General features: G+C 42.0%; 1 protein-coding gene across 1 annotated transcript; it reads left to right on the top strand.

The window, feature by feature from the left end:
- Nucleotides 1–10,080: 10,080 nt before the first annotated feature.
- Nucleotides 10,081–23,206, top strand: TEKT4 (tektin 4; the record flags this gene model as incomplete). Its single annotated transcript, XM_082006970.1, has 6 exons — nucleotides 10,081–10,729; nucleotides 17,809–17,879; nucleotides 19,071–19,214; nucleotides 20,095–20,317; nucleotides 21,312–21,466; nucleotides 22,990–23,206. Exons 1-6 carry the CDS (start codon nucleotides 10,196–10,198, stop codon nucleotides 23,204–23,206), a joined length of 1,344 nt encoding a protein of 447 aa, XP_081863096.1. The 5' UTR covers nucleotides 10,081–10,195.
- Between the last annotated feature and the right edge of the window lie 1,804 nt (nucleotides 23,207–25,010).

The following is a 25,010-nucleotide window of genomic DNA, read 5'->3' as shown; positions in this document are numbered from 1 at the left end:
TGCTGAACCCAATGTACTTGTCTTTAATTTTCACTTTCCCAGCAGAGATACACCCACATTTCTCCAAAGAATTACAGTTAGTTTGATCCAGGCATTTGTTGAATAGCTTCACTTCTCATTGCCCCTGCTTTAGAGAATCTGAGAGAATAAGCTGATCTGGAAACACACCACTTTTTGTTTGCGCTTTCCTAAGGGAGCATTATATTATTAATGTTTTTTCATAAGTATCTGGAAGTTATTGAAAATGTTCACCGTCTCCTGCATTCAGGACTTCTAGAACCAAAGTTTTATCACCCAAAACAATGTACCAGAAAGTCAGCTGCTGGTGTCAGCCAGGAAACAGGGAGCAGAGACAGTGTTCACAATTCAGGGGACCGATCAGGCATCCAGAATAATAATAGAAAGATATTATGAACTAATGATTAATGAGAAAAGAAATAGGCTGAAATGTCCTGATGCTGCTAAGTAAATATTTACCAACGACTAATAGCTTTGCAGAAGATCTGTTAATGTCAGATTTGCTAATAGTAATAAGAGAGTAATATATATTATGAATATTACTCAAACTTACAAATTTGAATAAGTTCCTTCCCAAGACAAGGACATTAGTTTTCCATTTTCCTTGCCGTTTATGAAGATAAACTCAATGGCTGAGATCAGAAGAATCTTAGAAGAGAAACACACTCCAGAAATTTTAAGTTGTTGTCATTAAATCCAAAACAGAATCACATCAATTTTAACTGCATATTGAACCCCACCCCTTCTCACCTCCCAGAGAGTGGTCTGATGGAGCTAGAGACTGGCCACCCAAATATAATCAGCCACCCAGAAAAGACAGGAAAAAAAAGCTTTTAGTGCTGATCAGTCAAAAACCTGATATGTCATTTTCATTAAAGCTCTTCCACTTAGTGACTATGAAAGTCCTGCTCGTATCCCTGTGAATTTTCATACTAAATACCTCCTAGCAAGTGAAATACACACTGAAGTAATAGAATAGTAATTCTCAGCTTCTTAAAAGGAAACCTGGTTTGTGGATTTTTCTATGTATTTAAGAAAATTACTTTCAGATCCCTCTTCATATTCACACTCAGGCTTTTAATTTCTATTTCCCCATCACTCATCTCTCTGCCTGGGCCTGGTTTACCTGAGAACATTTGAGGGATTCATCCTCAATTCCAGTACTTGGAAATTTTATGGGGCTTCAATTTTTTTTTTTTTTTTTTCTTCCCAGAAAAGGAGAATAATAGTAAAGCGCTAGGAAGGGTTGAACTGTGCAAGGCTGCTGTTTTGGTTAGACGGTTTGAGTCTTGAATTCTGGAAAAGGCATTGACCTAACCTGAAACTGAGATTATTTGTGCAAATATTTGCTGCCATTTTCCCCACCATGTCCTTACCACCATGGCCTGAGTCACGCTCTCGTGTGACCCCAACTGCTCTCTTGCTGTCACCTGGCTCAGCACCGTTCACATGGACTTCAAGCACTGAGCATTTCTGATGAGAAATAATGTCTTGGCAAAGTGTGGCAGCTCAGCAAAAGCCATTTCCAAGTGACTCACTTCAAGGTGCTGCAGGAGGTGAGAACTTGCACGGTGCAGATTATCAGCTTTCTCTCCTGCCGACTAATTCCATGGTATGAAGTGAAATTCTCAGACCATATTGTGCTTTTGATTAGCGCTGCCGGAGATATGGAAAGCAGCAACATGTCCAGACTCTGGCAGCAGATCGCAAAGACACAGACCCATAGAAACTACCTGCAGCAAGAGTGGTTCTGCCTCCAATAATGAAATTTGGCTTGAGATCTCCCTCCCCGCTCACCTGTCCAAGGGCAGCCCTGTGCCAACATGTACACTCTCTATCTTCAGGACTTAAAAACCAAAATGTATTAAGTCCAAATGGAAGCTTTCACCACTTCCCTCAGATGACCTTCCCATGGCTTCACGCAGCAGTGTGCAGCCTTGCTGCCCACGCAGGAGCTGGGGGAGCTCAGAAGGAGCTCAGAAGGCCCAGGACACGGACTGATTTGCCCATGACATGGACTGGTTTGCCCTGCTGGGAGCAGGAACTGCTTTAGGAGTGATTTTCAGGAGAAATGCTCAGCTCTGCACTGGAAAACACTTTCTAAGATTATCAGGTGCTGAAATTCCCACCTACCCAAGTCACTGCTTTTGAAGGTTTTTGTTCTTCATTCCCCAGTTTAAAGACAATGTGAACAGCATAGAGTGCAACCTCAGCTCAAGTTTGTAATGGAAATCAAACGTTCTTCTACTTCCATTTGCAAAGACCTTCAGGCTCAGGCTTTTATATGTTTTACACAATTGCACATTTTATATCTTGCAAAAAAAAGCAGCAGCTTCACTTCTTAAATATCCCTCCTTTATGGGGCAAAACTTAACACCATCATTGGGGCTTCACTGAATTTCTCTTAAGTACTGATGCAGTGGATGAGGAATACTCCTTATTTACTAACAAATTATTAGTACTGAGTTTAGACATGCTGAGAAAAACAATTAAGCCTTTAGTGTCAGCTCCTTGACCATTTTACCTGGCATAGTTTTATGATTGGAGCCTGACAGGATCAGACTGCGAAGCGGTCAAGGAGATGACCATGCTCACCTTTGAAAGGGCTCTGAAGGAAATACAGAAAGGCCCAAGATGGAAATTGTTTAGCTAAAAAACAAAGTCCTCTGCTAATTTATGCAACTATTTATGCAGAATTTATGCTAATGTATCCCATAATGTTGATAGACTCGAGTCATCCATCATAAATCTCCCGCACTGGCTGGCTGCATGGCGCCCATAAGGAGGCTGGATGGTTCTGATGGGGCTCCTTGCCAGAACAAGGATCTTCCCAGGATGTCTCAGTGTAGGATCAAGGCCCTGGTTTGTACCAGACAAAATCCTAAACAGGCCTGAGCTTGTTCAAACAAAATCCCTGCTTTCTGCTCTGCCTGCAGATGTACATTTTGGCTGCAGAAAGAGAATGAAGCTGAAGGAGAGACTTTGTTTTCAACTACAAAGTTGGAAAAAGCTGGGAAAATGAAGCTAACTAAAACTGATGGCCTATCGTTCCAAACCGCAGCAAACCTCCGGGCTCCATGCAGAGAAAGCAGCGGCCTTGGGTGATAAATTGATTGTTTTCCTGTTAGCTGTGGAATTTGTTAGTGCTGTAAAACTGCTGTCCATGCTGAGGACTCCTCCTGTTATTCCCCAGAACCAAGAGAATAATAAAAGGCATCTCTAGAAATTCTTTACATCTCCGTTTTAAACAGATGGCTGCTGAACTCTGTAAGGTCAGCAGTACACTGTCTGATTATCACCACGTGGCTCCTGTAAGCAGAATGAATTCAGAAAAGAGAAAAAAACACCACCAAAAAGACAGCCCAAGACTTGCTTTCTACAGAAGAGCTTGGTGCATCTGCACATGGATTTCAGTTTTGAAGAATCGCAGGACACGCTTCCCTGACTGATAGCAATTGTTGGAGAGCAAAAATAAATGCCTGTGACTCATTGTTCACGCAGGTCTAAGGGACAGAGCACCATATCCTTCACATGGGAAGGCAATTTGGTGAGGGTCAACAAACTCAAAAGACTGAATCATGATTCAGTGCTGTGCTCCCACACCCACACACTTACCAATGGGACCCACGCTCACGTGCCAGGTGTTTGATCTGGGAGGAAGACATGCTCCAAAAATAGACATCAAGATGATGTGTGGATCAGCATAAGGGAATCTAACAAGACCAAATTATATCAAAAGAAAATCGCTAAGTGGAATTTGAAAGTCAAAAGCTGAGAAGATTTTAAAGAGAGAATATCTTGTCTTTCTATAAGCATGAGATCAGGTTTTCTGCTGTTAAATGCCAGTGTAATTTCATTTACCTACTGGAGTATTTACCAGTGTATTCCAGTGAAAGTCTGAACAACCAGACTGCTTTCTCTTTTTAAATAATGCAAGAGCTATCTCCGCCCAAACCTGTACGAGGAGCTGCCAGCAGCAGGAAGGTGCCTGGCAGTACTGGGCAAAGACAGTGTTGGTTTTGTTTCAGCAGCTCAGTGCCCACGTTGCCAAGCCAGACCCCGACCAGGCACTCACTAGCTCCTGCTTCCAGTCCTTCTGCCTGGCAGCACATGGCAGGCAGCTCCTTGCCAAAACAAGTCTTACCATGGCGCAGCTTTGGACCAGCATTGCCACTGAGTTTCCTCATTGACCAGCCTGGCGTAACAGGAGGGCAGCAGATCCCAACTGTTGCAAATCAGCTACCTCCTGCCATAGAGGATATGGCAGCTCTGACTGGGGTAGGAGATGAGAAGGAAGGAGTTTTAACTAATGACCCTCAACCTCCGAGTGTCCCTACGATGCACACTGCCAGTTTGACATCCCTGATGTGATGTAAACAGAAGTGTCCTCACTTTTCTCATCGCCACACCATCCTGGTTTGCCACCACCGCAAAGATGGACAGGGGATTGCGGAGGTGAAACAATCTCTACTTGCCGTCTCTCTCCCTTTTGGCCCAGACGTGTTGCTCTCCATCTAACTCTGGTCTCTTTACCTGTGTGTGGTTTTAATCAAACCTGTGGGCACAGAGACCCTGACCTTCTGGAAAGCCTCCACCCCCTGCACTATAATTAAAATTATTTGTCCAATGCTGCCCCATCAAGATGATCTCAGGAAGGAGAAAGTGCAATCTCACAGAGCTGGGGGAAAATGCAAGTAAACAGAGCATCGATCTAGCATAGATAGCTGTCAGTCATACTGATCTCACCTGCTGGAAGGATCTAATCAAACACAGTCTGCCTCCAAGATATAAGGCTGGGAAATGAGGCTTTAAATGGCGTTTTCACCCATGCTGAGGTGGCTCAATTTATGCTTTGCTTTGTTTGTGAAATAACTACTTTTTTAAAAGAAATGCTAATACCGCTACAAATAATTAATGTTATCTGAATCTATCAAATTCTAGGAGGGAGTGGTTAGACTCAACCAGAAGAGACATTTCTAATCTCAATTATATGAGACAGTATAAAAACAATGCCTATGTTCTTAGATAACCTTTGCTCTCAGTCTTTTGCTGAACATCCATGCTCCTGAGGCTAGCATATGTTTATTCCTTAAGCTGAAATGTAACATTTTGCCCATATGTTGATATTAAAACAAAAATTGCACTTCCGAACTCTTTAATCTTTTTATTCATGTGTTTTGTCACTCTCAGGCAGGGATTGTGAGTACCAGACGCTGCCTTATGTAAAATAATTGACTGTATTTTTTCAACTCTGAACTAATTTACCACGTTTTCTCCTTATCTATCATCTAGATGAATGCACTGTGTTTTCTATCTATCACCCTGCTAAGGTACTCATCACTGGGGTATGCAGCCAGCAGATAAAAAGTATAATGATGCTGTATTAAATAAAGAAAATGGATGTTCCACTGTCAGTAAAACTGAGCCAAATTCTAACAAGTGGGTCGCCACGAGGAGAATTTGGCCCTCTGTTTCAAGCAGATGGCTTTTCTGAAGCAGCGCTCCCAGACCATGATATTCATAGGCCTTCCTTTGCAATGTCGCATGGCTTGGGAAAGCCAGGGTTCATCCCTTGTCCTCCCTCTGCCCCAGCCCTCCTCACTGGGGCTCACACAGCCCTCCTTGCTGATGCCCGGTCTGAGCCCAGGATTTCTTGCCCTGGTCAGTGTGGAGATGCAGAATCAGGTGCTGGATAAATGGAGGAGGACATGAGGGTCCTTGGTGCTGTTCTTGGAGGTGCCCGTCTGCGCCAAGCTTCTTGGGGTGAGCCAAGAGAAGATATGAAAGCGTGAGATTTAAGAGCCTGGCATCTAGTTTCTGTGCCTTTAATGTCTCGGACCTGGCCAGCGTTTGCCAGCAAGTTTTTCTCCTTGGTGAGAGTCTGAGTTAGAAGCTGCGTTTCAGAGAGACTTCGAGGACTATCAAATGACTCAACAAACTGGATCATTCAAACAGCAGCAAATATGACAAAACTACATAAATTGAACGGGTTTTGTGAGTATCTGCCTGATTCATAGAGGTAAGAAAAGCAAATCAGGATCCTCAGATGCAGTGTTTCTTAGATGTAAAACAGTGGGGGTCATTGGTGTGAATTTTTATGTGATGGGAGTAGTCCAAACTGCAGGACTGGGGTCTGGGGTCTGAAATGCAGTGAAAGCAACCCCAGGCTGCTTCACAGACAAAATGGACATCAGGAGAATGTCCACTGTGAACAAAAAAAAAGGGAGAACAATTTTTTAAGCGGGTCTGTCCTGAGAATGGGCAGCTCAGGCCAATGCCCCTCTAACGTACCATACAAACTTTAAGGTACTACCACTCCATTTCAGCTGTGTTTTTTCCCCTCACTGCAAAATGCTGAATTACAGTTAAATGCTAGACGGTATTTCCTGACTGTGTGACTGATTGCTTGCGTTTGTGCATGGCTGGTTATTTGTTAGCAGTGAGCACTTCAAAGCCTAACAGGCAGTCCAGACGCCCAGGAAAGTGCTTCAGCTCTCTTTGCCCACCCCACTACGTTAGTTGAGACAGGAAACATCTTTTGGCACTTCATAACAGAGATATGAAAAGTGACTGCAATGCTTTTGATGCAGAGGCACCACGTCTCCCTGCCAGCCAGCACATCCAGATATTTCATCTGTGGAAACTGGGACAGAGCTGGGGAGGGGAAGGGGAGTAAATTATATTTATGCCAGGTGATCAGTCTGTAGCCTGTTTGCAGTAGATCTCTTTATACCTGTCCAACTAAGGGTTTATAACACGGTCTCCATTCTTAGCAAGTTTTACTTACATTAAACACGAGAGCAAAGCTCCTTCTTCCAAGAAAATATATGGCAGGTGGTCTTGTTGGTCTTGTTTCTGATTCCTCTGCTGATGGGACAGCATTTAATTAGTAATTATGCTTATTAATTCTAAGAAAGCATACATGATATAGCTGCTCGGTGCTGAGATTTTATTAAAGTTAAAACAACAAAGTAAGTTGGATTCCTCCCTTCAGCAGGTCCTCATGGGCAACCCCAAAGCATCAATATAGCTTGAAAAGCAAATTTTTCAGAATACTGTATCATGTGTTGGCTTCTGCTTGAAGGGATATTTGGATGGCAGTGGGTCACATTTTCAAGCTTTTGATTTCCGTTACAAGGAGGAGGAATACGTTAAAAGAACCAGACCTTTGGACAAAGTGTTTCCAGTACTTCTGTGCTGGGAACATGATGTGAACCTCCCAGGTGCTGGGAGATGAGAGAAAACCTTTCCCTCCTCCATGCACAAGACCTATGCTACTCCACCAAGCAGTTTGTAGTCTGTCCTACAGACAGCAGCATGGAAGGAATTAGGTGCAAACATGAAGACTGGATCCAGGAGACAATGTTGCCTTGGCCACTCATGTTAATTTAAAAAATCAAACAAAAGAAAGAAAGAAGGGGAAAAGAAGCAGCGGCAGGCCAAAAAGCTCACAGGGCGCCTGACATAAACAGGAGCATTTGCTGTGGGAAGGGGAACCAGTTTCCTGTAAAAAGGATTCTAGCCACGGGAAATCTTGATCTATTGCAAGTCAAAAGATTTGAGCTGGAAAACATTTCTGTTCTTTTCTTCCAGTATGTTTTGTCATCTTGTGCTCTGGGAACATCTTGAATAGATGTTAATAATTTATATGTTACAGTGGCATATTAAATCACTTGGCTGTTAGAATGCCTTTGAAACACAGGGTCCCTGGGTCTGCCCTGGGTAATGAAGGGAACTCCTGAATCTTCCAGGTGCCAGTAGATTTTGCTTTTGTTTCTTGCAACAATGTGATATGCAGCCTGTTAGGACATGATGCATTTGTGAGCACTTGAAAGCAGATTCAGACTGACAAAAAAACCCAAACAAACAAACAAAAAAACCCTACAAACAAAACACAGGCTGATGAAAATACTCTCCAAAATCTGTCTGGTCTTGGAAACATTGACCAGTTGGGATAACAACCCTAAAACGGCTCACTGAAGTAATCCTTGCACTGGATCAGGAAGACTTTACGTACTTTTTGTGCAGTGTTCCCCTATTTGAGATTATAATTTACTAGTCACATTTAGGGCCTAGAACTCAGCTGCTAAGTTTGCAACCTCAGCCACATCCTGTCATGGCCCTAACTGACCCACCTTCAAAATTGCCTGGGTGACATCAAATGCACTGTGATAAGATACACTAATAAAAGCTCTTTTGAAACCTTCAGAGAAAAATGCTACTTAATAGCAAATTGTTGCTGCCCTTATTTTCAAAAAATGTATTTTCCACACCAAGGACTTTCACTCTGAATAGCTCAGCAGGGCTTTTCCTGTAGGCTTATTGTACTTTAAAAATGCAAAATTTGCATAGATCATCGAGCAGAGAAGGCCACAAGCAGAGGAAAGAGAAAGAAAGGTATCAGCTGGGGGTAATGTAAGGAAAGGAGCAGATAGGACAGTTACAGTTAAAGATGCATGAAAAAGGAGAGAAACAGAAATTAATTGCAAAGGGAAAGCAAAGGGTGTCATTGCAGTGCCTTCAGCAGTGCAAAGGTATCATCCACTGCTGCTGTTTAATTGGAGGGCCAATTATATTATAATATTTACAAAAGGGAAGGTGAAAGATTTCTTCTCTCTGCTGGGACTGAGTCTCCTTTTTCAGCACTGTCTCTGTGGAAGGGAGCCTTTGCTGGGCATGTGCTGCCAGCTGTGGCACCGAGTTGGTGGGCAGCAGCTTGCAGACGATGCACGACACATCTTTTGAGCGCAGGCTCTATGTCAGGGACAACCACTTGATCTTTCTAAAGTGTGCAAGACCCCACAGGAAAAATGACCATTGACTTTCTGTGGATTTAGACCAAACTCTCATAAAGCAACATGTCTTCTGCAAAAGTTTGTGCGGTGTAAATGGCACCTCTCAGCAGCTAGGGAGTCATTACTCCACGCCCGCAGCGTGTGTGTGTTACCTGCCGTGCACACCTCGGTGCAGTTCAGGCGTCGCTCTCCTCAACATCCAAGGAGCTGATTAGCCTGGATGACGCTGGGCAGGCTGTAGTGCACATGGCTTTTTCTTCCTTGTTATTTTCTAAATCAAAATGACATTGAAGACAGAGGATCTGTCGCAGTGCAAGGACCAGAGTGCCCTCTATTGTCACTGTGCTCTCCAGCATCTTCCCGCCTTCCTCCAAGGGCTCTGAAGAGTCGCTCCTGCCTCGCAGCCTCTCCTTTCATCGCCTTTCCTTGTTTCACAGCGATGGTAATCCCCCAAAATCTAATACAATTCAGGCACAGGCTGTATCTCCCCGGGTGAAAAGTACACAGGGGATGCCCCAGCAGATGGATTTCACATGCACCTGATCTGCAATGAGGCCAGAGTCACACAAATTGTCTTAAGAATGAACATTTGGGTATAAGAACGGAGCGAGGTGCAAACATGTATTCAGTTGAATGGCTTAAAGCCAGCGGATGCCACAGGCCCCGCACAGGGCCCCGGGGTCTCCACAGGGCCTTGCCCACTGCCTGAGGGGCTGTCTGGGTCCCGGGGCAAGCGTGGAGGGGCATGCAGTGCCTTCCCCCTGCCTCCACCGCTTGCTGGGCAGGAACCCGGCTGAAGTCCTGTCAGGATCCTCTTGTATTTCCAAAACAAACAGGAAAAAGTGTTACTGGGCCCACACAGCAACTGGAAAAGAGAAGTTCCTCATCACAAAGGGGAGCCAGAACGCAGTGTAGAGACTTCAGCGTATCTTTGTTCTCACCACATCTACATGCGAACTGCAAACGTTACAACATGCACCAAGGACTGTGTCGGGAAATCCTCCCGCCTCAAGCCCCGAGGGTGGCTGCGGCTCCTGCCCCGAGGCCGCCCGGCGCCGCCATGACACTGCCCGCGCCCCGCGACAGCCCTGCGCCTTCCCAGTTGGGTGTCCCCGTCGCCATAGTAACAACCAGCTTGGAGGCGGGTACTGGCAGTCGGCGTTCCCCTATCCAACGCGCCCTTGGGGCGGATCCGCGCCCTGATTGGTGGCTGTCGTTGCGCGATAACGAGGGGAGGGCTGTTCCCCCGCTGCCACCTCGGGTTTCCCTTCGCAATGGGGGGACCCGCCTTCTCATTGGCTGCTGTTGTTGCCCCGGCGACGGGAGGACGCGGCGCGGCGTAGCGGGGAGCCAGGTCTTGCCCTGCGGGAGGCCCCGGCGCCATGGCGCAGGCCGGGGTCCTGCTGACCAAAGAGCCGGCGCCGCAGACGGTGCCCGCCACCGACCTGCCCATGAAGGTGTGCGAGGCGGCGCTGAACACGGGGCCCGACTCCTCCAGCGGCCTGGCCACGGCCGGCTTCCACACTGCCAAGTACCGGCCCGCCGAGTGGCACCAGAGGAACTCATATCTGTACCACAAGGTCTTCACCGGCTGCGAGCAGGCTGAGCGTGGCCGGGCCGAGGCCAAGGAGCTGGCCGAACATGCCGCTGCCACCGCCCAGCGTGCCCAGCAGGACTCCACAGCCACCCTGGGCCAGCGCCTGCAGGACATACACTTCTGGAAGGCTGAGCTCCAGAAGGAGATAGAGGACCTAGATGCCGAGACTGGCCTGCTGGCAGCCCAGAAGCTGCGGCTGGAAAGGGCGCTCAATGCCACCGAGGTGCCCTATGCCATTGCCACCGATAACCTGCAGTGTCGGGAAAGGAGGCAACCCCCAGATCTGGTCAGTGATGAGGTGGAGAGGGAGTTGCTGAAGGTAAGGATGATGTTAGGTCGTTAAAGGTTGTTGGCAGCCCTCTCTTAGTTCTGCTTTGGTCTCTAAAATGATGAACAGCTTGGTCAGTAGGTGATAACTGCAGCTCATGAAGGTATCTTCTGGCAATGCACAGAGGCCTAATGTCCTTTCCTGGCAGCCTGGACTCTCTCTGACACTCCTAGGTTTAAGAAGGATTATTTAAAATCCTTCTTCTGTTTAAAAGGTATTTAAAATCACATAAGTATGACTAGAGGAGACCAGATCCCCCTTCTCAGACCAGATCCAAACAAAATAAAAACACAGGTTTCCTGAACCAAGGTGGGCATCCTATTCTGGCATTAAACTTCTTCCAGCCTCCACTTGGCTTAAAGTCCCCTCATCTCTGCAGGTTACACTTTAAAAATGCAGTACCCAATAAGCAGACTATTCAGGACCAGTGCAATGCTCCTTGCCTGTTTCCATGCTCAAGCTGTCCAAATCTGGCAGTCTCTGCCATTACCTTTTACAGCTGAGTCTGATGGAATAGTCGTGCCAAGGTTCGTGATGAGGTGGTGATCCAATACTGTACTACAGTGTCTCAACACAAACCATCATTTTAAACATCCTGCAGGACAGCACAACGAACAGTACAACGTAGTTGTGTGACACCTGCACGAGATGATAGCTCCAGGCAAGAGGGGGGACACAGACAGATGGTATTTCTGACAGTGTGACTTCAACAAACCTGAGACTCTCCAGAAATTTGCTTGATCCTTTTCCTCCCATAGAGGACTCTTTACTCCAGCTGACACACTGTGATCTGTCACTGAGATCCAACACTGCATGTAGATTAACTTCAAAGCTGATGTAATTATTGTGGCTGCACATGTTACAGAGAACAGATTCTGGGTCATTTTTCATTCTGGAATGATACATGTTCTAGTATCCCACAAATAAATTAGTGATTACTTGCCTGCAGCCTCAAATATACTGTGAAAGTTGATTCATGATGAGTTACTGATGATTAATATTTGTTATTAGAAAAATATTGAAGAGAGTTACATAGTTGATGGCATGACAGGATTTAGCATGACAGGATTTAGCAACAATTTGAATAGGAATTCTGTACAATAGCTGAATTGTAACCAATATTTGAGAGGTTGTTCCAATCAAAAACATAAACATGTGCGAGTTAGTGTGTAGGATATTTCAGTATGTGTAGGATATTTCAGTGTGTATAGGATATTTCAGTGTGTGAATTGTTACAAAATTCAGGTTACAGAAAATAATTTATTTTCATCAGCTGCTGATGTTTTTGAGAAATTGTGAAATGTAAGATTTACAAAAAAAAAAAAAATGCTGGCAGGATTTCTCTCCTGTATTTCTTTCTTCCTGATCTCAGAGAATAGTTTGTTCATTGCTCAGAAGTCCATCTGTTGCTGCTGCTGCTAATTCTTCACCTGAAATTGTGATTGTGTGCTTGTGACGACAGACCGTCAACAGCCAAGTAGGATGTCACCAAAAAAGAATTATGTGAGTTCAGATGAGGCGTGTATACCAGCAGCAGATGGACTCTTGAGAAATGAAGATTTTGTTGCCATGCCAATGACCTTTGCCGTGCAGAAGGAAGAAGAGTACATAATATCAGAGGAAATCCTTCCCATTTGCACAGAGGAATAGATTTTATGGCATGAATATTTGCAAACTGTGTTAAAATGCGCCCTCTCTGGCTTTGCCAGCTCTTTAAGCTGCAGCTGTACTCTATACCTCTTTCCCTGCAAGAAATCAGATGGTACTTTGTAATTCTTACTCTTTCCAAAATTGAATAATAATTCTTGACACTTAGAGCTGCTCTTCCATGAATTCTGACTGTTCGCTGTGCAGATTTCCAAGTTAATGGCCCAGTTCACGGGTAGCTCTGTGTTACAACGTTTGCTTATTTGGAGGAGTTATGCAAATTTTATCACAAAAGTACTGACATACTTTTTCTGAGTGTTGCTTACTTGTCCAGTCACTTTCTAATCTTAACTTTAAGAAACAGTAATGCAAGGGAGATCAGGAGTAATTTATTCTCTTCCCATTCAAAAACTGAGGAAAAGAAGAAATAGTTTCCAGAAGTCAGCTGTGTTAGGAAACAGACGTTCTTTTTCTTGCAGGTTTAATCACACAGTTAATTGGTATTCTAGGGCATTTTCCTTCCTTTGAAATTATTCCTGTCCTACTAGCAGCCCAGGCTTGTGTTGGCACCATCTCTGGTATCTTTGCCATGTTCCTGCCCGCTCCCATGGGCATGTGCATGAGGGAATCTTCAACTGGGGGAAGAGCATGTCTGAACAAGGGGCTACCTTTCACATAGTCATGGAAAAGCTTTCCATAGGACATAGGTTTTGTTCCTGCTTTCAGCTTTCTGCAGCAATGAAGAACATTTCCCAGTTCCCAGAGCATCCTGCCAAGATAACCACCTTTCAGCAGCCTTTTGGCAGATGACATCTATAGAGGCAACATCAAATACACATATACAAGCAGTTTTGAATCTCTGCATGTAATTGCACTTTTATTATCTGTTCAGTAGGAATCACTTCAGACGACTCACAAAGAAAACAGAAGTATCTCTGATGAAGGTTTTATGCATCCAGGTAATATTGGGGTTTTCAGGTGTTTTGACACACCATCTATTTCTTTTAGGGAGTTTTGGTTCCAACTCATCTATCCTATTTGCTTTGCAGCATGGAGTCATATTTAGACCACCTGTTGTGATACATACCATCACTAAATAGCCACGTCTGGAGTAAGGGATGAGGGTATCTAAGTGAAAGCTCCTGACATGCATAGTAAAATCAGCTGTTACTCTGAAGTTCACTGACTCCACTTAACAGCATACTAATCTTTTCTTAATGCAGTTCTGGTTAAGAAAAAGAAGCGAAAGGACACAATTGTTTCTCCAATAAAGAAGGGTCTTTGATGACTAAAAAAGACGATTAAAAAAATAGAATAATTTTATTTCTTTGTGCTTCTGCATTGGAAATAACTGAATTCATAAAAAGCTGTACAGGCATCTGTTTGTATGAGGTTTTTGACTTTCGTAACCCATATGACATCTCCTCTGAATCCCCTTTGCATCAGTTTGATGACAGTATAGTATGTTTATGTGCACACATTCAATATTGAAAATGTAAGCCCTAGCAAAAAACTTGCCACGTGGTGGTATACTGTCAATAAATCACGTTTCAGCTGCATATATACTGCATTTCAAGGTTATTTCCACATGTCCCGTGTCCAGACTCATTAACTGAGTGCCAGATAAGACTGTGGAATAAGTGGATGCACTTAATTTATGATATTTTTTTACCCTGGACTCAGAGTGCTGATTTGTTGTGTGTTTGCTTCAACAAAAATGAAGTCAGCCCCAGCTATTCCCTGATGCTGAAGACAAAGTCACTAGCCAAGATCCTGTCAACTGTGTAAAATGAAACTTTAAAAAAGTGGAGAAAGGATACATATGTATGTATTCCTGCTAACTGGAATAATGCGGCCAGGAAAACAACAGAATACCGTTTCCAAACACTGTGATCTGTAGCTTTGCCAAGCGAACCAGTGTGCAATAGGACAGTCCTGTACATAGACAACTCAGTTGAGAGTGCAGTGCTTATTTTCAACATCTGCAGATTGTGGATTTTTAAATTACTTTCGGAGACCAGCAGGAAAAAGGCCACTCACGGAGCTGAGATTTTGAAGACTGTTGAAGACTGGTCTTCCTGTTACATGCTGTTTGGGGGTCTAAATCTAGTGAGATCTGTAAGCTAGCTTGCTTTTATTCGCTGTGCTGATGTGTGGGACATCTGGTGTCATGTTGTTGCTGATGGATGGATGCAGCTGGATTTGTAATCAAGGGCAACTGCACAGCCTCTCTCATGGGGTTCTACCCGTTCCTCTGAGCTGCTCCCTCACTGTGTCATTCTGGCCCTGGGTGCTGTATTTAGACAGTGCTGTCATCTGCAAGCCGCTGATGTAAAAAGACAGGCTGCAAAAGAACTGAATTTGTAAATTCATGGAAGGCACAAACATCTGCTCTTCAACGTTTTCTTTGCACCATTAATTAGACGCTTACAAAGTCATGAACTGGGATGGTTTTATCACTAGATTTGAGAAAAATCCAACTTTTGCATCATAAACATTTAATACTGCAATAAAATATATGGCATGCTAAACTATAAAATGTTCTCTCCCTGTTAATTGACAACCATTTATAATAACAGAGGTTTATTATTAGTATTAACTGTGGAGAAGAGAGCTGAAAAGAAGCCAAGATCACTTCAGATTTGGCAGTATTTCATTTTAATAGACAGCACATGAAGACATGTATGGGGAAAATAAGGGGAAAAAAAAGACATTTCATCTACCAAGTCCTCTCATGAACTGAAGAAATGCAAATCTCAGTTAACATGGTCCTCTGAACCAGACATGCTGCTAGCTCCTAAAACTCTTTCACATGACTTTCCTCTATTAATGCAGACTGGGCCTTCAAATGAATTGCCAACGCAGTTCTGCGCACACACTATGTAGAGGTCATTTATTCTGCCGCTTGCTAAAACCCAGATCTGCCCCCAGGATTTTAATGTGGAATCACCCACATTTTTATGGCTGAAATTACAAAGTCTGGGAGAGCTGTGCTCCTGGCTGCAGCTCTTTCTGCCATGGTTGTTGTTGGAATTTACTCTGCAAAAAACTGTGAAGGAGCAGACATGGCATTTTAGAAGTCCTCCATATGGTGTGTGAGAGTCCCAGCTCCTGCTCCTCTGCAGGTAGTGCTACCTGGCAGGCGTTCTTGCAGTATGGACCTTCTCCCACGTCAATCCCACGAGCCAGCCACAGCTACTGGACTGTACCGTGACGTCTAACAGCACAGCCAGGACCGAGGGACCTAGATCAAAGGATCTTCATCTTCAACCCAGTGCCACAGCTCCTCCCAGCCATACAGTCTGGCTTTTTAACTGTTTTAAAAGTTAAGAAAAATTATTTAATAGATAAGCATTAAAAATTCATTGTCATTTACACCTGCTTATTCACTCTAACTAGTCCTAGACTGCCTTTAATTATGAGAACCGTATCTTCAGTTTTAAGTGTCGTACTTGAATGCGTATCTCCTCAACAGGGAATCCACTTTTAAATTTTATTTTAGGACATTGAACAAGGGAATTCTTTATTTTTGCATTATTTCACTCTTTCCATGTGAAAGACCTTCATTGCTAAAGGAAGGCTTTTCTTATTTAAAATTGTGCACATTACTCACAGGAAATGGGTTTTCTCTTTATTTACATGGAGACTGACCGCCCAACACAAAATAATATCAATTACTATAAATGTAATTTTGAGTGCTGGATCTTTCTAACTCTTTAAAATCCTTTTGAATTTTTACTGTAACAACTCAGCCATTGTAATACTTCCTCCCTGCAGAATGTGAATTTTAGTGTTCTCACAGTTTGTAAAATGATACCTTCAGCTATTTATTTTTTTTAATTGTGTTCTTTTGGATCCTTAAAAATAATATTTTCTTTCCAGTCATGTTTTTCCTTTTCCATTTAGAAAAAGAAGATCTTTTTTATGGTCCCTGTTGGTTTCTTATGATGGAGAAACTGACACTGCAGGGACACATGCACTCATGTATTTCTCAGAAACAAGGATCAACAAGTGCCAGCAGTGTTCTGGGAATAAAGTTTATTAGTATGCATATACTCCCTTAGCAGTCATTGAATGACTGTCATTGATGTAAACCAGCAAAATTAATTAGGAGTTTTTCATATACAAAAGCTCTTTTTAATATTCAAGCCTCAAATACTAAATTCCTTTAAATAATAAAAAAGAAAATGCTTGCTGGACTGGCTTTTATGTAGCAATATGCCATCACCAGGTCAGTAAAGTCACTTCATAGAGCATTGATAGTTAATCCCTAAAGCAGCATTATTACAGTAAAAAATGAGCACCAGATACCTTGTGTTCAACAGGGGATTATTAGAAAATGTGGTCTTTCTTGATCATGTTTGTGTTCAAATTAACATTCCTGCTAAAATCAGCTTCAGACATCGGATCCATTGTCAAGGTGAGACAAAGCTGCATGACTTCGAGCAGTCACCGTATTGCAGCTCAGAGGAAATGAACCCCTCAAACATCATTGCATATTTGGGATAATTCTGCAGTCCTCCATACTGTCTGTCAACGGAGGCAAAATGAGTTCTGGCATAAATAGATCTAATAAAGAAATTAAAGCTGCAAGTGTCATTGGGTTCATATTATGGCAGATTTCCTACACTCGCTGAAGCAGACAGTAGCTATTTAAATCATAGAGTAGTAACTTCTATTTTTAGTTAATAGAAAGCATTCAAAGGAGGCAGGCCAACAGAAGGTTATGATACTGCCACTCCCTTATGTTAAATAGCATCTTATCACCATATGTCAGACAAGCTGTATTTTTGGAGATCTGCAGGAATCTGATGGGAAGGCTCTCCCTTGCATACAGATAAAACTCTTCTACACAACAAGGCAGTGGGCTCTGAAGGTATCTGCGGGGACTCAGCAGGTTGTGGAAGCCACTGTCTTGGCGGAGAAGCTGATCTGCTGTACCACATCCCTGTGCAAGGCAGCAGCCTCTGACATCTGACTTTGTGCAAGGCAGGGCAGTGTCCTGCCCAGTTTTAAAATGGCACCTTGCATTTGTGCAAGGCAGTGACTCTGGTCTCCTGCTGAGTATGATGCTGTTGCCTTAGCTTTCCCTACTTCAAGGCTGTGCAAGTAATTCAGATATTCTGTTTAATCTGATAGAACATAGACTTTTTCATAGAATCCACATACAATATGAAAATAATGAATTCCCAGGCTTTAGAATTATTCCAAGTATTGTTACCGCCTTAGACTTATAGCTGAGTTACCTCAGTATCTGCTAACTCCGCAGAAATCATGTCTTGCAATAGTAGGATAAGAGTGTTAGATTTGTGGGTAATGAGTGTTAGATTTAAGTATTTATCCACAACCACCGAAATCAAATTGCTCTGCAGGAGAGTACATACTGCTCTGGATATCACAGAAGTCTCAATGTTTTTTTCTAGGAAACTGAACTTATCAGAAGTATCCAGGAACTTTTGAAAAGAACTTTGATACAAGCTGGTAACCAGATGCGGTAAAGCATTTTTCACGATACCTTAGTAGCTAATTTATATAACCAAATAATTCCTGGTGTATAGGGTTACAATGCCCAGTGGATAAAGATCTTACCAATGCTAGGCAGATGTGCTGTGTGAATTCCATTTAAACCTGAAAACAGATACTCAGTGATGGAACATCAGGATTTTCAAGTAGGGTAAGGTAGGAGAAGAGCCATGCCCTAAAGCCATGCTGTAGATTTTCAGTCCTGGTTTCCAGAATCTGTATTCCGTTCTCTAATTTTCCAACACTAAGCTTAAGTGCAATAAAAGTATTACCTGGATATCACTCTACCTTTTAGATAGGCTTAGATAGGCTCCTTTGAAATAATTTATCTGATCAAAGGGCCTTTTCAAGATGGGTTTTTTGACACCAGATGTCAGTATGAACTTAAAATATGCAACTTCATGCTACTGTCTGGCAGTCTTTTTAATTCCTTAGGTGAGAGTGACATCTGGTGTTAACAGTTGACAGCGACCCACTGTTTTTTGTAATCTGTAAAAGACCCACTGTCTTTTGTAATCTAAAAGTCACCCATTCTAATTAACTGGGTGACATGCGACTCATGTAATTGGCAGCAAAGCAGCAGTTTTAACTCTGTATATCATTGTACTTGTATCTTCCAAGGACAAATTACACTGTCTGCGTGCTACAGTCTTTGAAAGGTTAGATAGGAAGACTGGGAGAATGATATAGGGTCACTTTATGGAGGTCTTAAATTTGAGTCACGCTCAATATACTAGCGAAAGAGAAGGGTCTTCTACTAGCACTACCTGATGTCTTATCATGGGAAGAGAGTTCCCTCCTCCCTATTCGCCCCATAATAACTGCAGCTGTCACCACTGTTGAAAAAATCCTGTGTTTTAGGATTATTATGTAAATTCCAAAGCTCAACAACTCCTTTGTCTCAGGCTATAAGAGCTCTAAGTCTTCAGTAGGCACAGAACAGTGGTGAAGGTCTACGGTAGTGGTTAACCCATCAGGCTTACTGTCCTTCTAGCAGATAGTTGTGGGATAGAGTTTGGTTAGGATTTTCAAGACAAAAAGGAATGTTCTCATTGCTCTTTGAAAGACAAAGGCTCGGAGCATAGCTTCACAAATGTCTGTGATTGATAGTTTTGTTAACTGTATTATTTTTCACTAACAATGTGTGATAATAACTTTTCAGATTAAATCGAAATCACAAAGAGGTTTGTGAAATGGACTGGTCAGACAAAGTTGAAACGTACAACATTGATGATAAATGTGGAAGATACAGTAACCAGAGCACCAACATCCAGTTCCATCCTAGTTCAGTGAAGTTTGAAGAGGGGTGAGTAGTTACCGTCATTTTCCTCCACAAATAACCCTGGTAAGATACAATACATCCTTTGTGTTAGTGAAAGCGGTAATACTGCTCTGAATTAAAGGTGTGATTGCTGCTTCTTTGGACATACAATGTCATAGCTTTAAAATAGCTACATGGATAGTAAAGGTGGTGCTACCAGCTCAGCATGGCATACCACTGATGGCAAAGTTGGTTCACTGTGTGCAACTGTGTGCAAGCTTGTAGTTTTTCTTGGAAATAATTGGCTTTATACTTTTAAAGGCTGATCTAAATCTTACTGAGACTTACTGTTTGACATCAGCAGGCATGCCATTCTTTTGGGAAAGGCAACTGCTGCTTCCTGTACACAGAGAGGATTACTACTAGAATAAATCTTGCTGCTTCCCCCTCCCCTTTCAGGCAGTTCACACAGCACCCAAGTGCTATGTAGTTCCTTCTGCTGCTCAACATGGCAAAGTATAACCAGAGTTCTTGTTTCTTTTTGTTTCAAACTATACACAGACTGTAAAGCTTGAATATATTAATGTGTTTATTTGCTGGTGACTTAACTGCTTGTTCTTTCACAAAAAAGTATGTATATACTTTTTTTGCCTTAGTAGTATTAGCTAAATATGGAAGAACTTTGGATGATTTTGTGTCATGTATTACTTCCCTCAGAAGCCACATGATGAACAAGAGTTTATTAATTTTATAAAGGATTAGTCTTTTTCCTTCATGGTAAGTCTAGACTGCATGAAACAGCAAAAACCAATAGAGGTTGACAACGCTTTTGCGGGGAGAGAACCAACTTCACATTGTCTTCTTATGTGCCACTTGAACAAAAGAGCAAGGTTCCTATTTGTGTACCATTCACCTCTTCTTCCAGTGCCTCAACACCAGAGACATGGGCCAAGTTCAGTCATGACAACATCTATAGGGCAGAACGAGAAAAACTGGCTTCCATCAATCTTCGTGCCTTGATTGACAATATTCTTCATGACGTATCTGAGGACCTGAGGATGCAATGTGCTGCTGTTAATGAGGCTTTTGCCAAACGCTGTGAGGAGCTGGATGATACAAAACACAAACTAGAGTATCATTTGAAAAAAGTAAGTGTTCTTTTTTGAATGCTGGCTACAGGTGTGATAGTCTCCTTTAGAAGATCACAGTAGATTTATCCTCTAGAAAAAAGTCTTAGTCCATGTCAGGTATCGAACACTATTTTTTTGTGTCAGCTTAGTATCTGATAAGAGTCTTCAGAGCTGGATTGTGGCTCCAATTCAGCTTTTTCTGCTCTCTGTTGTGCTTCTTTAAACAAGGGATGGACTTAAATATGAAGAAAATTGAATACTTTCTTCCATGTTTTGCTGAACTAAAACCTAAAACTGTGTGATAAGGAGCTGATCTTTGGGCCAGGATTCCCAGGCTAGCCTGGTTGTCACTTTTACGGTTTGAAAGCCATGCTATGCTGCAGTAGTATCGGCAGCAGCAGTTCCTGGCAAGTGACCAGAGGTGTCTTCAGCCTCTGCCCCTTCTCCAGGCTGGAGCAGGTCCTACTTCTGCGTGAGGATATTGGCAAGTGTGGAAAAAATAGTCATTCCTTAGCACCTGGTGGGTAATGACAACTGAGTAGACTTTGTTTTTTGCATGTGTGTCAGCGGTTATGAGGGAGAAGGGATTCAGAATTTCCTGGGTTTTCCATTTTCTTCACTAATGCCAGAAACTCATGCATTTCCAAGCTGATCAGCAATTCTCAATCTCATTCAAAATAACTTGAATTTTTCTTGGATAATTTACAGTTAAACATTTACAAATAAAAGCAACTCATGGAGGTGGGATGTGTTGTCAGAAGACATGGAATAGTTTTTGAACAGGCTGCAGAATATTTTCTGCTTCTTTTTAGGCTGAAGATCAGATTCTCAGTGTAGTAGTAGAAATAAAGAGGTCAAAACCACCTTTGTACTTCTAGTTCTTCTATATTCTGGCCAAATAGGAGGTCTAAACTATAACTGGTTCACTAGGACCATGAACAGATGTAGAGCATGGACAGAGACAATGTGTATCTTTTTTTAAACAGTTCTTTCTCACGGGTATCTTCTTCAGATCCTTAAGGAGATTGGAGATCAAGAAGCTAACATTGTTGCTCTCAAACAAGCTATCAAAGACAAAGAAGCCCCAATGAAAGTTGCTCAAACAAGGCTGTATGACAGGTCTTTTAGGCCCAATGTAGAGCTCTGCAGAGATGAAGCACAATTCAGGTAAACACTATTAAGCAAGTCCTACAAGGTGTCCATTCTATACAGAAGTGATGTATAAAAGTTAGATGTTTTTTACATTTTTTATTGGCAACACATAGCCTTTAGCTTTTATTACTAGGTTTGATTCTGATATGTCAGAAATAATTCAATTGATGGAAATCACTGGGAGGAGAATATAATTTTAACTGAATGTATTGACAAATAGAAAATCTATGGATTCAACTCTGCCTTTTGTCTGTAACACTTTCTTCTCTGAACTGTGTAGTTTCTTTTTGGTTTAGATGATCCAAAAAAATCTGACAGCACGTGGATCACTTGCAACCCTACTGCTGTTAGCAAAAAACTCACCACAAGGTGGACCATGTGCTGAATGAATTATGCTTGAAGTGCTGAGAATGTAATTGGGCTGCACAAATTCATAGTCTGAGAGAAGTCCTCGGTACTACAAAGCATTAGGCTGGTGGCATTTGATTTTCAGTAATAATCCATTTTAAAACTGGAGGTCAACAAATCCTTTCAAATTAAAGGTCTGAGTGTCACATTTGTCAGTTTTGATCTCATTATAAGCTTTGTAATTGATTCTCCTCTTTCACATTTTCCTACCCTTAGGAAAAGCAGGGAATCAGCTTTTGCAGGCTTACAATATCCTTGTAGCAAAGGTGCCTACCATTCAAAGCCAATATGCTATTCTTTATACAGTGAGGAAGAAGGTATAGTTAGTCCAAATGCTTTATACCATCTCAGGCACACTCATTTAAGGTCCTGATTCAGCAAACCACCCATGTGCAAGCTTTTCAGTATGTACATTGCCTTTAATGGGATTTAAGGACACATGCAAGTCCTTTGCTGCATGGGCATGTGTTTAATTGCCAGACTTACACTGTTTGTAGTTACTCAGTTTGCATAGCACACGGGGATCTTGTTTTCCCAGGAAGTAAACACGTGCCTTCTCTGCAGGCAGATTGCGATAAAGCACCTAAGCCTCACTGACTTTCAGCTGAAATGATGTGCTGGTTCAAAAATGGTTTGCTGCCTTTTTGTTAAAATGGTCTGCTACTGCTTCTTTAAAAGCTTACATGCTTTTAAAGTAAAGACTGTTTTCTGATCTCTGGTGCAAGTATCATCTTTAATACTTGAGTTTTATATCAGTGAACAGATATCAAAAAACTGGCTTAACAAGATGCTGATCCAGTCAAACTGGGTGCCTTACTTAGCAATTTCTGTCCTATAATTCTTAGTACAAGTGTCCTACAGAGTGGGAGAAGGTGAGGATGGATAGTTCCACTGTGTTTAGTGGCAAAAGACATTCTTGGTACTTTCTAAACCATGGGACACTTCTGTACAGAAGCTGTGAAAGTGAACTCTGCTTTTGACCATGTATGTAGGACCTCTCTGAGGTCCTTTGTTGTTGCGTATTACGATTCTATAGCTGTTGATCTTTATTCCCATTATAGTTCATATGTCTTCCTGAACATCGACTGGCTTCCGCTCTTTTTTTTATTACTTAATTTAATTCTTTCCAGGTTGATCAGTGAAGCTGAAGAATTAACGGAGTCCACTGAATCCCTGAAGAAAAAACTGCTGGAATCTGAACAGTCTCTGAGGAACCTGGAAGACACACGGATGAATTTAGAAAAAGAAATAGCTGTGAAAACAAACAGTATTTTTATTGATAGGCAAAAGTGCATGGCCCATCGCACACGCTACCCGGTTGTTCTTAAATTAGCAGGTTACCAGTAGTAATCTCTGTAACTATGCAAAGTCTGCAAGAAAAATGTAGTCTAGAATCTTTCATATAAAATACATGGATAATATTATACATAGAAGTACTGTATTCACTGTTATTTTCCTCTATTTGGGGTAGAATGCATTAGTATGGTGGTCTTTGAGTCTTGCCTTTAAAAGTTCAGTCTGAGTACAGATGTTTCTAGTGGGTTTCAAATAACTTAAAGTTAATTCATTACACCTAGAATTTCTCTATGCCATACATGCATAATTTGCACAGTATGTGATATTTGTGCTTTTCACCCTAATAAGTGAATATGCTAAGTGAATATTGTGAATAATAATAATATACACAGAGGTAGATAGAACATTTATAGATTTCGAGCATTTTCAGGCAGCCTGAAATGAGAGCAATAAAACTGCTTGCCTGACAGATCACATGATCAGCAAGGAAATAGATGATAGACTTTTAAGCTGTTCAAACATTATTAGCTAAAAAAACAGTTTGCACAGGTTAGATTATAATCTGACTATTGGCTAAACCACTCCCAGTCCATGACACCTGTTTATGTAATCTGAAAACGAGTCCAAGGATTTTTAACCTTCAAATGAATAACTTTAGGGGTGGTTTTTTTCTGAAAAAAACCTAGACAGCTTGTGAATAGCAATTGTGACTTTCAGTTTAAGTACTTGGATGTTGAATTGAGCTCTTGATCTGTTCCAACCGTTCCCTGGAAGCAAGGCATGTGTTTGAACTATTACCCATAATGGAGAACACATCAGATTCATCTACTCCAGTAGAGCAATGTAACAAATGTCATTCATCCATTAGCTTAGTAGGCCACTTGGTTAAATAGGTGACGCGTCAAAAAATGGGGAAAGATGACACAGAACAGAATTGTATTATGGTTTCCTGTATTACAGTTTTTTACTTTTAAAAAGCAGCTGATCAAAGAGAGGAAAAAAAACCCAACTGAAAAAGCAAAACACACAAAAAAACGCTAGCCAGCATACACTTCTGAATAGCCCTGCTCTGTTAACCAGAGCAGGAGAGGCCATTAGCTTATCTGTTTTTCTCACAGACAGCTATTTGTATTACCTTAACTCAGGATGTGCAGAGCACTATTCAGCAATTGCCCTCCTGCTAAAAGCTACTACCATTTCTTTGAAAACCAGCTGCGTCAGTGAGGGCTTTTGGCCCAAGCCTCTATTTTACAGGCTTTGTGTTCAAGAGTTTTGTTTTGCCTTTTTAATAGATTTCCTCTTCATCATTGTATTTTTATAGTCCAGATGTTGAATCCTTATTAGAGAGAAATAGCATGTCGGTTAAAAAAAATAAATGTGGCTCTACTATGGGTTTCTGTGTACAGAACTTAAAACAGTTACTAAAGATTATTTTGGTAGATTGGAAACATTCTCCTTCATTCTGCCTTAAAACACCTTCAGCACCTTTCTTCCTGGCAGCATATTCTAGCTTGTTCTTCATGCTTAAGTCTTACAGCCTAATCGGTGGATCACACACCTTGGATGCAGCTGCATCACTGCGCAGTTGTGTACAAAACTGACTTTAGCTGCACCAGAAGAATAAAATGCTTTAAAGAGTGTTTCAGTATACAGAGCTGTGGTATTAAGAGTTTTGGTCATTTAGCCCCAACCTTCAGACAGTACTGCTTGTTTGGTCACATGTACATTTCTAGGAATGCACATAAAAGAGGGGAAAATAAGACAGTGAACCAGGATTTAGACTAATGGGAATATTCACAGGAACTTTTTAGAAAATATGGAAAGGAGCAACATGTTCAAATTGACCTTACTCACC

This window comes from Phaethon aethereus (assembly GCF_964289735.1).
Source record: "Phaethon aethereus genome assembly, chromosome: 15".
NCBI classification, from domain to species: Eukaryota; Metazoa; Chordata; class Aves; order Phaethontiformes; family Phaethontidae; genus Phaethon; species Phaethon aethereus.
The sequence above is the reverse complement of the archived record's forward strand: the minus strand, read 5'-3'. Positions and strand labels throughout refer to the sequence as shown.